Consider the following 13,987-nt stretch of genomic DNA (forward strand, 5'->3'; position numbering starts at 1 on the left):
GGTAGACTGCAGCGAGAACTGCCAGCATCTGAGCCAGCCAGACTCTGTCTCTCTCATCATGGTCACCTAAATGCAGCGCACAGTCATGGCAGGTTTTGTAATAAGGCAGATTGCATTAACGGGAGAGGACGTGCAAACGTTACCGCTGCTGCTGGGTTGAGATTCACGAGTCCGGAGCAGAATTAAAAACATGACATTCATTTAAGGTTATCGTGTGTTTTGTGAGCAAATGCTTTTGCATATTCGTAGTGTTTCCTTCCTTAAATGAAATATCTACTTTGCAAGTATTGCAAGTTGCCCTGCTGTCATCCGTTCTCGTAAAGTATAATCAAACTTTTGAGCGTTTGAGCTGCCATGTTTACTGCCAGGTAAATGACGCTCCGCAACGTGGTGACGTCATTCCGGGCGACTGGAATCGATAAGGGAATCGTTTGCAAAAAATGGCAAACAATTCCAAGGAATTGAAACAGTGGTTCTCAACAAGAAACTGTTTTCGATACCCATCCCTATTGAGCACGTATCAAGATAAATGAACACCATGAAAAACAAATTAAAACACTGGACTCCATCAGTATACTGGTGGTGTATTATCCTGCAGCCCTGCATCTTCTTTGCAAGACCTCTGATCAAGTGGATATTCCTTTGCTTTCTGTTCACAGAAATCTTTCCAGTAAAGGTTAATTGTAATGCCCATTCTTTTTTACTTTACCAAGCTAGTGCTGATTCTATTACTAATGAGGGTCAAGAATAAATCTTCCATGGGCAACCAACAGTTCATTTTAAACTATGTGATGATAGCTACATTTCTTAACTGCAGCTGCTAAAAAGAAGCTCCATATTTGGTTTGGGCTGATTCAATCACACTGGCACTTGGGAATGTTAATGTGACATTGAAGCAGACAGGAGAACATCAAGCTGGGAGCACACCAGGAAGAGGAAAAAAAATAAAATAAAATAAAAAAACCTGTCGAGGTAACCACAGGGACCAATTAAAAGGTCCTCATCAATTTTTAATGTTCACACTTCACCTGTCAGTCAGGCATTTTACTGTCGGACTTGTAAGCAAAACTGATAACTTAGCACGGCCAGAGAGAGTCATGTTAAAACACTTACATTTAACGTTGACGCTCTAAAGCAAATAGTTTCTGGCTCTGAATTCACAATAGGTGTGAATTCAAGTGTGAATGGTTGACCGTTTTTCCCTGTGTCGGCCATGCAACCTGTCCTCGATGTACCCCACCTCTTGCCCTATGGTAGCTGGGGAGCAACCCTGGGAACTCTGAAATGGAAAAGTGCAACATATGGATGGATGAAAATAATAAAATGCAACTGAATGGGAGCTGATGGTGCTTGGTTAGAAAAAAAGAAATCCAAAAAAGAAATCTTCATTTGGTGGTTGAGTTGAGAATTTGTGGGCTCTCTGGGCGACTTTCCTTCTTCTCTGCAGTAGGTAATTTATAACCCTGCCTGAGTACAGTGTCTAGGACCGGAGCCTGGATCAGACTGTGACCAGCGACAGAGCCAGTGGATCACCATAAATCTTTACTGATTGAATGCAAATTGGAAAAGTACATTATGTATGTCAGTAAACATCAGGAGAATAAAGCTTGCGCAACAAATGCATACAGCATGTGCATGCCTATTCTCCAAATATGTAAGCCTTATTTTATGTGCTCGTGTTTGCATGTGTACATGCAAGTGTTGGTAAGAAGGCAAGCAGCTGCAATTTATAGGCTACATAGCGGCTAACACATTTGCATTATAAATCTCAATTACATAGCATTATTTGCTTACTGGCCCCTCAGATGTAATTCTCATAAGGTGCCCTGCAGAGGAGGGTCATAAATTCTTAATAAACTGCAGTGCAGACCTTTGTACAGCAATGACCTAAATCCTGCAGCTCATCTCTGCACTACACTCATTTCTTTAAATTTTAATAAGGCTCCATTACACATATTTAACAGTTTCTCAAAAACCCCAACCTAGACCATGTCCACCTGCACAGTTCTTTTGAACACAGCACTCGTGTACCAAGCATATCATGACACAGTTGTACAAAGAAGAAATGTGGGGTGAGATGCTGTGCTATCAGTCTGGGACCATCTGCCAATGTGTTTTATATGAGGAGCAAACCCTCACAGGCCCTGCAGGCCAGAGGCACAGAGCGCAAGTGATTAATATGCCTAGGTTAATGAGCAGTCCCAGCTTTGCCTTTGCTTCTCAGACTCTGTCAGTCTATGTGCATCCTGGTAGTGATTCATTTAACCACTGCTGATGGAGTATGCAGACCATCCTATAGCGCACTGCCTTTGCTGCAAGTGGGCCTGTGGCATCTCCTGCTTTGTTAAAGATATGGCCCTAAAAATAAACAGCCTGCGTAAATAAATTTTTAAAAACGGCCACCTGGCAATTATGCTGCTAATTAAAAGGCGAAGCACTCTTAATAGATTCATCTCTCAGGAGAGACATACTTCTCTCAACGCAAATGCAATGCCCCCTTTTTCTCTCTTCCCCATCTCCATCATTCCCCTCGTCTCTACCCCATGTCCATCCCTGGGAGCCTTGGCTGATGTGTTATGGGAGAGTGTCGCCTGATCTGCGAGTGTTTTGGTCTCTGCTGAGAGAGAAAGGCTAAGAGGGACAGCTGGATGGGTTCAGAGGCTGAAGGGGTCCTCACTCTTGGCAAAGACTTCTGTTTCAACAGCCAAAGCTCTTCATTTATTCATACTTTGAGTGCCTCCAACCCCAAAATCCTCTCATAGTGCGTACACATAACCAAAACACACATACACAGAAAAGAAAGAAACAAGTACCTACAATGAGTTTAGTACATAAATGCAAAATAGGTACCTGAATCTATTACATCCACACACACAGACTGCCAAATGGAGAAGCATGTCAGTCAACAGACATGATTGCATGCAGGCATGCACACACAGATATGCACACTCACACCTGCACAGTTACCCATCTGTTTTCTTTGGGGGATAGCGCTGTTTTCCTTAAAGTGAATAAGCATCTTTAAAAGCAGCACTGAGGCATATAAAAGTCACTTTCCAGAGCTTATTCCCTATTCAGATGATTCAAATGCAATTAGGTCAGTACAGGTAGCACTGTTACTTTTTGATAGACGTGGGGTTGTAATATTAAGGATCTGAGGCCATCTTAAATAAAACATCAGATATGCAGGGTATTAGGAGGCCAGCAGCTCATTATGTCAGACCATAGGGGGGTGGAATCTGCTTAAAGCTGAATGCAGATGTTTCTGCTACAAGAAGGAATAACCACGACCTCTCCCTGTGCAGGAAATATGGAAAGGATACTTGAAAAACCTCTTCCCATTTGAATCAGAGGGGAAATAAAGGTTACAGGAATTGGCAGTTCGCCACTTAAAGTACATGTATAGTAAGTAATTAGAAACAGATAAATCCCAAATCAGCTTGTAAACTTATTGCCCTGAAGTATTTAATTTAAACTCTAAAAGAAACAAACAGGCTTCTACCTTTTGCAGCATTTCACCTATATTATCAGCTGTAAAAGAACTGTTAAAGTTTTGATAAAACTCGTTGGCTTCGACATCTAAAATGAGTGAGTGCCTTTCTGAGTGACTGTGTTCTTGAATACAAGTTGACAAAACCCACAGCTATTATAGTCAAACCACAAAGAGCAAGTGATGTATTTAAGGGAGAAAGCCTCAAACTGACAACTGTGTCTTGTTAAAAACATAACTAAACTCTTCCGTGATTTCACACCAAAATGTATACATGTTGGAGAGAAAAAGGAAAGCCCCAGCGTTAGAGACGGCACATGAATAAGTTGGGGGATAAATCATGTAACATGTCTCCCTGTGGAGCGCTACAGTGCAAGTATTTAAGTGAAATATGAGGCCATGGATAATTGAATGTGTGTTTCCTGATGTCAAGGACCATAGTCACTGGGGCAGGGAATAGATGTGAACAAGTGATGGAAGTGGGAGGGGGGAGATGAAAGAATGAGGGTTTAACACTGAAAGAAATGGTAAATACTGGTAAGGATTGCATCACAGTCACACAACACTTTGCAGTTAATGTCTGAAAGGACCCCACAGCGCAAGCCTGTTTCTTTGATTTGCTTCTAAATAGACAAAAGAACAAATAAAAGAAAGAAGTATTGGGGGGGGGGAGAGAGTAATTCATGTAGTGGATGTTTTCTGTTTTTGTCTGTTAAAGTTTTGTCAAAGGAAAAAAAAAAAAGAAAAGCTTTGCAAATTCAGGTAATGAAGACCTTGACAGTACACCACCATGTAACTTGAAACACGAATTGTTATGTACTACTGTTATTTATTTATTTTTTTGAACAAAACAAAAAAATAACTTTAGAAGACCTGATCACAGGGTGCCAAAGGAACTCTTCGGGGAGGGGTTTGCATTGCCAAATGTTGTAATGCACGGAAAGATGTGGTGATATGAATGAATAGGACTTTAGAGAAACTAAACAAGAGTATTCCAATGCCAGCAGGCAGACCTTTACCATTTTCAATTAAAATTGTGTGTGTTTGTCTTTAAATGATGAACATCTAATCTAATTTGTAGCATTACACAAACTAATCAAAATGTTAATAATTTTCCATGTAGTCTGAAACATGTGCCACTGATCTGAGATTGGTCCCATTTTACATTATGTACGAGTTAAAATGTTCTGAAACAGAACAAAATCTTTTATGTTACTACCTTACGAAGCTAAACATACTCTGATGTTAAGAATGAAGCTGTAGTCTACAGATTAATATTAACTTACATGGTCAGCGATGGTGCGGCCCAGCTTGTCCATTCTTGATCCTGCCTCAGCAATTTTCTTGGCAGCGCTAATGACATCAGACGTATTCTTCAGCGGCCCTTTTCCCCTGAGGAGAAGACGTGGAAAGATCAGTGACTGTTTTTGATATATTGCAAGCTCATTCAATATGCAGGAGCAGCTGTTTGTTTTAGAGACCTCTTTTTCGGTCAGAAGCAAGAATGTATCGTGAACCGGGAACACCTCAGGGAAACGGCACCAAATTCAAAGTGCACGCTGGTACACACATGTCCATACACATAAAACACTCTGGCATCATGCTGTTCTGTCAGGGATGAGAATGTGTTATAGTCCTTTAAAGTCAGAGGTTAGACTTTAAGTTTATTCTCAAAGAACTGGACTATAACACTGCACCATCAAACTCTTGTAGCACCTACATGACTTCTTATAAGATCAAGTTTTCAACTCATTTTTCCTTTGTGTTCAGTCTAATAAAACGCATATTAGCTTGAAAAAATATGCATAAAATTTACTGATGAACTGACAACACTTTGTTTCTCCACAAACTGCTTGGAAATAAACTGTCTAGAGGCGATTATATAGCACCACATGCCTTCTATCACAACAGAAAATATAAGAAAAATCTACTTAGAAACTTTTAAGCAACTTTGAAGTGTTTATCACAGTGCTAAGACACAGGACAAAGGTTGATAACACAGGGGCAAGAGAATTTTTGGATAAAGATTGCGCAATAAGTTAAATATTTTTAGGTTGCCGAGGTAGTTCTGTGCTTCTGGTCACTTGGCTCCATACTTGGTACGGTAAGCTGCCACTGTTCGTCTCTAGTTGCTGGAAGACTTTCTCATCTTCACTTCTAGAGAAGTGTAACAGTTTTTAATAAACAAATAATTGTGTTACCCTGTTAAATTAACAATCTCCATTTATATTACACATGGACGCAACTGATTACATTTGTTGCAACACTCCCACATTGTTGTTTTATTATTTGCCATTGCAAGCCTTAACGTAATGATAACTTGAAGACAGCTAATGTGGCTATCGGACAAAGTACTTTAGACTACTCCCTTATTTCCCAAGGGAATGTCACACTGGATGGACAAGCATACTTGATTTGGCAGACTTCACACCGGATACCATTCCTGATGCAACCCTCCCATTTATCCGAGCCTGGCACTAGCACTAAAAGGACACTAGCCTGTGAGCCCCTGAGGTTGGGTTTGTTTATATTGGGTAATTCTTAAGCCAGGTTGATAACTTTTTAATATTGCTCAAATGGAAACTTTACTGACTTCTTCCAGGGTTTGTCTGCCCACCTGCATGCAGCACTGCCATGTAAAGTTGTCAACATACTACTGAATGAGTCTTAAATCCAATTTATTTGTTTTTGCGTGATCAATTAGTATCCAAGTTTTTCTTTCACACACCAACTTCTCTCTCTTTTTTCCCCATCCAAGTTGGAGACAAAGAAGGCAGGAAGAGAAGGCAAGAGAATTGAAAGCAGCAAAATTGGAATCCAATTCAATTTAAGGCCTTTGGTCATTGCCACAGTATTACACATCCATTTCTGACCCGTCCTGAGCCAAACAAAGCCCATCCCAGCACAGGTCAATCCAGCCCTGACCTGACCCACTGTAAAGCTTATCAGCCATTTGCCACTTTTCTGCCCCCCCAAGGGACTCTGGGACACAGTTGGCAAGAGGCACAAATTGGATTCAAAGCTTCTCTCTTCAGGCTAAAAAAATGAGCCATCCAACCCAGAACAGATGGAATTTTGTGTTCTGTTCTCTTGCTTCCTCTTCCCTCTCCTCTCATCTCCAACCCTTCCCTTCTCATGCTCTCCCTCTGCTGCTCTGATGTAAAGCAAGCCAGAGTCCTAGTGGAAAAGGCCACGCGTCAGTGCACATACTGGAAGCTCCCTGGGGACAAGTCAACCCCTGGAGATAGAGCTAACGGTGCTGTGACGATATTTAGAAAAAGATTTGTAGGTTGGTAATATAATACAGAAGTTTGCCCCCAAAAAACACATTAGAATACATAAACACGGTAATCATTTTTATACTGCGAATATATACCTATGATGTCCTCCTTAAAAAAAATTGTTTAAAGCAAAAGAATTAAAGCATCATTTTCCATATCTGTCCACACAGCTGTCCGTGTGTCAATGTGAAGCATCCCACATCAAAAGACTGTGACAGGTGGCTTTCAAATATGTTGCATGTTCTCAAGCTATACACATATGCCTTATTCATGAGAGCTGCCATACAGCCATAAGCGATGCAGAGTCAACAAGGATCTCAGTCACTCTCTGCAGATTTGTCAGGAGGGAGGTCTGGATCAATTACCTCATACAGCATTAACCTTGGCAGTGCTTTGTGCCAGCTCAAGGTTGTGGGGGCAATAATTTGGACGCGGGCTGAATTAGCCAACTACTGACCTTCCATGTGCTACCACTGCATGTGAGAGTGAAGGCATAATGTGAAGATATTTATTCTGCCTGACAAATGACCATGCGTGTTCCCTCAGTCGACCAACCCGCGCGCACACATACACAGACGGATGTGAGACAAGCGTACACAGAGTCAATTCCAAACTCCCTGACAGTGCCAAATAAGAAAAGCCACAATGCTAAGTTATGGGATTAAATGAACAACTTCCACACAGTTACTGTGTGGACTGTTAAAACTATTTGTAAAGCATCATTTTCAATTTATTTCAAATGGCAGTAACATAGCAGAGAGGATATAATGTGCTAATTGGAAGAAGTATGACTTATATGTATAAATTCAATTCAAATATTCAAAGGATAAATAAAGAAATTGCATATAAGGTCAGCAGCTCATCACATTGATGAAGGTGCCTCATTTTCTATCTAATAGAGCACAGCATTTCTCTTTTATTACTCACATAAAAATAGTCCATGAGTTACCATTCACTGAAGTTTAACTGGGTTAATAAATTGACTTTGTGATTTCATTTTGCAAACTGTAAGAGAGGTGAAAGGCTACAAACAAAGCAACTCATCAAATGTTCACTCACATTCATACTGCCATTTCAGTATTTAAGTACTGACTGAAATTCTCAAAGATTTATTAGTCATGCTTATTTTTATTATAGCTTTGTCAATATTTGGCTGAAAACGTATAACTAAAATATTTTCGAATATGATAAAATGCATTTGTTAGATAAATAATGAAAGCTTAAGTAGGCATGTGGCTGTCCGAGTTCACTAAAAAGCACTGATTTTAGTCCAGGATGAGCAGTATCATCTGCATGTCATGTAAAAAATTTTCTCTTAATCCTCTGCATGAATAAGAAGTACTGCAAGCAAACATGACTGGTTCCTATTTAACCCTGGTCAGATTGCTGGTTATGTCAGTATTTCAAATCCTCTACAGCTTTCCAGCAATTCACTTTTTTTGGCCAAGGAGACGGGATCTTTGACCCATTCAGAAGATTAAGATAGAGAGGCAGCATTTCATCATCATTACGGAGGTGACTCAGAGTTAGACACACAACGTCCTCTGAGTAATTCACTTGAAAATTTAAAAAGGCACAGCCATACAAATATAGTCAGACGCAAATACAGGCAGCCAGTCAAAATGTCCACTTGTGCATGCCAACATACAAATGCACTCACACTGTAAGCTAGAAGGTAATGTAGAGATGGTGATGTTGGTGAACCATAATCAGTAATCCCTTTGGACAAGCCCCCACTGTGTACTTGGCAAGGGTCACGATTTACACTTTTCTATCATCAGCGGGTGAGAGAAAAAGCCAGTATCACATCCTTTGTGAATTTTCAAGGTCCTGAACTTACGTGTATATCCAACAATGAAACAACAATAAAGAAAGCCGTCGCATGCAGCACTGAGAACTTCATCACTGAATTTGTAGTTTATGGTTTGATGCGTTTTGATGTGAAGTGAAAGCCAACAAATCTGTTAGCAAATGGCAAAGACCAGGATGAACTGAAAAAGAGCCAAATTTCTAATGAGGCCTTTGGAGGGTACTGGCTGCTACTTCTGTACAAAGGTGTGTATGTTGCTGCAGAGTCAGAGCCAAGAGTGGCAAGATCTCTTATGTCAACAGGTTCACTAAAACAGACTTGATGAAAATTTCAGGATAAGGCCATGTTTAACTACATTTGCTACCATTTGTCCACAAGACTATCTGGGCTCAACACACTAAGGTCAATCTTTTCTCATTTTGCTGCTGATACAGAGTTTGCACATAGAAGTTTAGCAAATTTAGGCACTATTCACCATCTATAGCATAAAAACGCATGTCCCAAATGTGCACAAAAAAAGACCGTGTACAGGTAAAAAAAAACAAAAAAAAACAACACTGGGAATCTACTACTTACTTCAAGCTCACTTCCACTTCCAAGTAGTTTGCATGTTGACAAAAAATGCTGATTTAGACAGTAATTACACGTGGCTGACCAGCTTATAACATTAAATCATGACATTTAACAGGTCTTTATTTTACTTTCCTTAGACCCATAGCTCAAATGTAGTCTCTCTTTTTTGGTGTAAAATGTCTCACCTGTCCCTGCTGAGCTCTTCACCTCTTGAACCATTTACCAAGAGTGAATACAGCCACTTTAGAGCAGCTCTGTGGATGGAGAATCCCCACTTCCAGAGCTTTATTCATATACCAGAAGAGAGGGAGATCTGACACACTGCTTATGGCTGTGCATATTAAGATTAAAGGAGGACTGAAAAATAATCAAGCACAAAATCCTACCAACAGTGCTGCTCAAGGAAAAGGGCACTGATGCATGAATGGTACTGCTAAACTAGGTGCACAGCATTGTGCAGATATGGGCAAATGTTGGGAAAACAAATGTAGGCTTACTGGCTGATTGTATTTGACACAGGCTTAAGTTAAATATGCAATCTGACTTGGAAGGCATTTTGCCTGAAGTGCACAACAACAGAATATTAATGCGAGCAAGAGGGAAGTTGACATGCAGCACGTATTTTGTCCCCGTGCAAGTACATGAAAGTAATTACCAATCAAAGGTATTCTTTAAAGCAGTCCACTAACACTAACCTGGTGAAGTCTGTCATCTCCATCATGATCATGCACATCTGCTTGGCCAACACAATGATGTCATTGCCACTGTCGTCCCACTTGGATACCTCTGCATCCAGCTTGCTCTTCTCTTCCTGGAAGCTGGCCACCTGCTCAGCAATCTTTGCCTTCTGCTCCTGGGGCAACTGAGCCATGATAGCCTGAAGGAGGATTTATGAAAAGCATGGATGGTTAGCAAACTAGACCCAAACATACTGTTGCTGATACCATGAACATAAGTTTGGCGGCCATAATCAATGAGTGAGTCTTGTTCGAAACCACGCCTGAGAATATCAAGGCAGCAAGATATCCTACACAACTGTGTGACCCTTTATTTAGAATTTAAACACATGCATGATTGTTCACTATTTGGTGTGTAACTTGCTTTTCAGCAATGTGCCTGAATAACGGTTGCCTGAAGTATCCTCTGAATAAATAAGTAAATAATATTGTTCTCTCATCCCCAAAATTCAAAGCTGGGTTCAAAATTATGTTCAGAGCAAGTGAGTCATATGTAACATATCTTGGAAAAATATGAACTCACCACCTCTGGCCACTGAAGACCAGTATAAGGGGAGTTAGTTACAACTACTTTATTCACGTTAAGATGTATTTATCACCATATTTATCCATCCTTTTGGACTGGAGAGTAAGAGGGCAGCTTCCAAAAAAGGCAATCAGACATCAGCCATTCAGTGAATGAGCCTGTCAGGCCAAAGTAGGCAGACACTTAAGAGCAGGAAATCCAATATCATCACACAAGTGTTCATTCTATTGCTGATAAATGGGACCCTCTCTCTAGAGGCACATAAGCTTCAAAAGAGCTGTTTATGCAGTGCACAGATGGAAAGACTGTACCTAACAAAATAGATCATCTTTGGCGATTTAAAAACAACAACAACAACAAAAACACTTGAAATGTACCAATGGAGCCATGAGGGATTTTTGAGATCAAGACATGTACAATCTCTCTATATTCTTAAGATATATAAAGTTACAAGTTTAACCTTAAATTTAACAAATTTGGTGCGTAGTACAAATACTGTAGAACTGCAGTTCTGTCCTATCCAAGTGAATGTTGTATTAAAGTAATCTCATGACAAAAGAACACACAAAGCTGGTGTCCAGAGGCACAAAAGATTGGATTCGCAGTGTGTTACACCACGCAGGGAAAACAAAATAACTAGCTGCTCAGTCTTTTTTGGGTAGTTCACAGAGTGCAGACTGCTCAGTCAACAAACATTCACTGGTTCCGTCTGTGACATGGTATCTAAGAGCCAGATGGCATGGATGACTGAAGGAAAGCAAACTGGAGGACGTAATTCACACAATAAGTCAACTTTAAAGTACTGACTTCAAAGTTGACTTATTATCGTCATTTCTTAAAAATTTTAAATTTATTCCAACTCATCTGCATACATGTGTTGTTGCTGAGCTTTATATTTGCCTGCTTTTATTACATTTCTAATCTATGCTTAAAGGTGAGTGAAGAATGTCTCTGTTGCCATGAATACTGTTAAAAAGGTCATTTGCAGTGAAAAACCTCTATTTTTAAAACAGCTAAAATGAGTGAGCAAAAGATTCTGGAGTCACCAACTGTCTTCGGGTAATTAATATAGCTTATAAACAGGTTTACGTGTGCACAAGAGCTTGCATGACTCAGAATAAAAAAAAAAAAAAAGCTGCTTGGCTACTATGACACTTTTCTTCAATAACATTTTAATGATAGATTAATGGGGCCAAATATTAAGAAAAATATCTTAAAGATGCCAGTTTCCTTAAAACTCATGTAAAGTTTTGATCCTCCAGCATTGCTCTGTATCGATAGAACAGCTCATCTTTTAGCATTAGCCAAAAAGTGTCATACTCATCTATAGCCATGCATTCTTTGAGAAACAGAAAAAGTAAGTAAAAGCATAACAGGTCCATTTTAAGTTGAATATAAGAGCTCTATATGGTTAAACCTTTTTCCCCCCATAACTTGAGCTATTGAGAAGACAAGCCATCATCACCAAGTACGTGGGTGAAGTGTTTGAAAAATAAACAATGGCTGGGACAGCATTAATATTAGAATACTGTTAAAAAAGACTAAATATTTCCTGCAAATATAGAAAGACTAATGTATTGGTTCTACTTTTCTCATCTTCAAATTTCATTAGAGATATAAAATTGCTCTTCAAATAAACTATTCCAATTGATGTTATTGCACCAGTCAAGTGATATTCGTATATTTTTAAACCTACCATACACACACACACACACACACACACACACACAAAAATTATAGAGTTGGATGACAATATTCAACTGTGATACTGAAATATGCAGTATCACAGCTAATATTTAACCATGTAAAAATACAGTTAAGCCACACACTGAAGCAACCCATTTTCTCATAGGAAAATACATTTTTGAGATGCGTTTCTTTCTGGGATATTTCACAATTTTTCCCAAAGTATTGTTGCAATTTGATGACCCTTCGTTTTAGAGGAAGAGGAGTAAATACAGAATCATAACCTCTGAACAACATACCCGTGCACTTTGGCCAGCAATAAGCTGGTCATCCTCTGTCTGCACACTGGTCCTGCTGCGAACATCAAAGTCTTCAGTCTCAAAGTCAGAGTCATCCAATTCCTCTGGAGTCTGTAACAGGACAACAGAGCATGAGAAGATGTCAAAAGAAAGACAAACATCCCAAAAAAAAAAAAAAGTCCAGGAGGAGGGGAGAAAAGAAAAATGGGAGATGAAGTAGAATAAGGTAAGAAAAAGCTGTTTGTACATAAGTGGGGAACATAAAATAATATTGGCATACTACAGCATTGTGAACACTATTAAATAGCAAAACTGCTTACCATCTATGAGAAATGCCTTAGTGCTGCCAGACAGGGCAGCATGAGATAAATGTCTACCCTCTCCACAGCTTGGTAGAGAAACTGTAAACTCCAAATGAATTTGTAAATCAAGTGTAATGTGCTGCCTGTGCATCTTGAGAGGGAAAATGAAGGTATGAGCTGGTACGAAACATATTGGGAGCAAAACACTTTAGAGGCCCATCTGTCGCTATCTGCAGAAAGGCGAGTGAGGCATGAATTGTGTTTTTCTAGAATTTTGCCACTTCATCTCAGATCCTTTACCTCTTGCCCTGAATGCAAAACAAGCCACAGGGAACAATTTGCCATATTATTAATATATAAAATGAACTTTATCTTTGCCGGTTATGCTTCAGGCAAGATACAATATTAAGTGATAGGCAAAAGTTAGTTGATATGTAGGAACAGGGGAGATGATGTGGACAGATAAAGGGACATTAGGATGCAGACGCCCTGGCTTGTGCTTATCCAGCTTTCTCACTACCTCCTTTCTGTAATGAAAAAATAGTTTAAAGTCTCTGAACAATCTTACTCTGCTTTAGGGAATGTAGAGATGTTCTTGTACTCAAGGGAATATGGGTATGGTTTCAGATACAAAAGCTGTAGTGACTCATCGGCATCGCTTTCAACTCAGACAATGCTGTTCAGTGGGGCAGAGATATCACCTGCTGCGGCCTGTGCAACAGATAACCTGTGAACGTGGGAGGCTCAGAAATCATAACTCATGGTGGGCACCCAGTGGGAAACTACTGTGAGAAGTGACAACAATAGCCTGCAGTCTAAAAAAAGACAACATATTGAAAACCTGCTGTCAAGGTAAATGAAGTTAAAACCCACTTTTTCCACATTGTGGGAAAATATGTTAATCAGGTTTTTAGGTGATAATTCTCTGTATTTCTACCGTATCTGAAAGCTGCAATTATCCATGTCACCTGTAACGCCTTCATGACGCATACATGTACAGATGATATCTGAAATGCAATAATTACAAGTGTACAGGGCAAGAGGTGAAATTATAGCATTATGACAGAGCTGGAAAACAGACATAGCCTTAACCAGAATTTTTTTTCCCCTCCTGTTGTAAATATGAATGAGACAGTTCAACACTGAAATAACCCCAGTTTTATTCTTTTTGTGACATTCTGCTCATAGCCTCTGTGGATCGAGAAAATTTTTTCTTCTTTTAGGACAGAGGCAGCAAAATCACCTTGGGCTGTGATGCACCGCACAAATCATACGGTAACAGC

The 13,987-nt window shown here is 39.7% G+C and overlaps 1 protein-coding gene across 1 annotated transcript in view; it reads right to left on the reverse strand.

Annotated features, from left to right (window-relative positions):
- Positions 1 to 13,987, reverse strand: part of ctnna1 (catenin (cadherin-associated protein), alpha 1) — a 54,572-nt gene that overhangs the window by 9,142 nt on the left and 31,443 nt on the right. The window contains exons 8-10 of the mRNA XM_005719633.1: positions 12,403 to 12,513; positions 9,850 to 10,031; positions 4,777 to 4,882 (exon numbers count right to left, since the gene is read on the reverse strand). Coding sequence (XP_005719690.1) covers positions 4,777 to 4,882; positions 9,850 to 10,031; positions 12,403 to 12,513 — 399 coding nt within the window. The remainder of the gene's footprint in view (positions 1 to 4,776; positions 4,883 to 9,849; positions 10,032 to 12,402; positions 12,514 to 13,987) is intronic.

Source organism: Pundamilia nyererei, unplaced genomic scaffold (genome assembly GCF_000239375.1).
Source record: "Pundamilia nyererei isolate P.nyererei 1_Seehausen unplaced genomic scaffold, PunNye1.0 scaffold00001, whole genome shotgun sequence".
NCBI classification, from domain to species: domain Eukaryota; kingdom Metazoa; phylum Chordata; class Actinopteri; order Cichliformes; family Cichlidae; genus Pundamilia; species Pundamilia nyererei.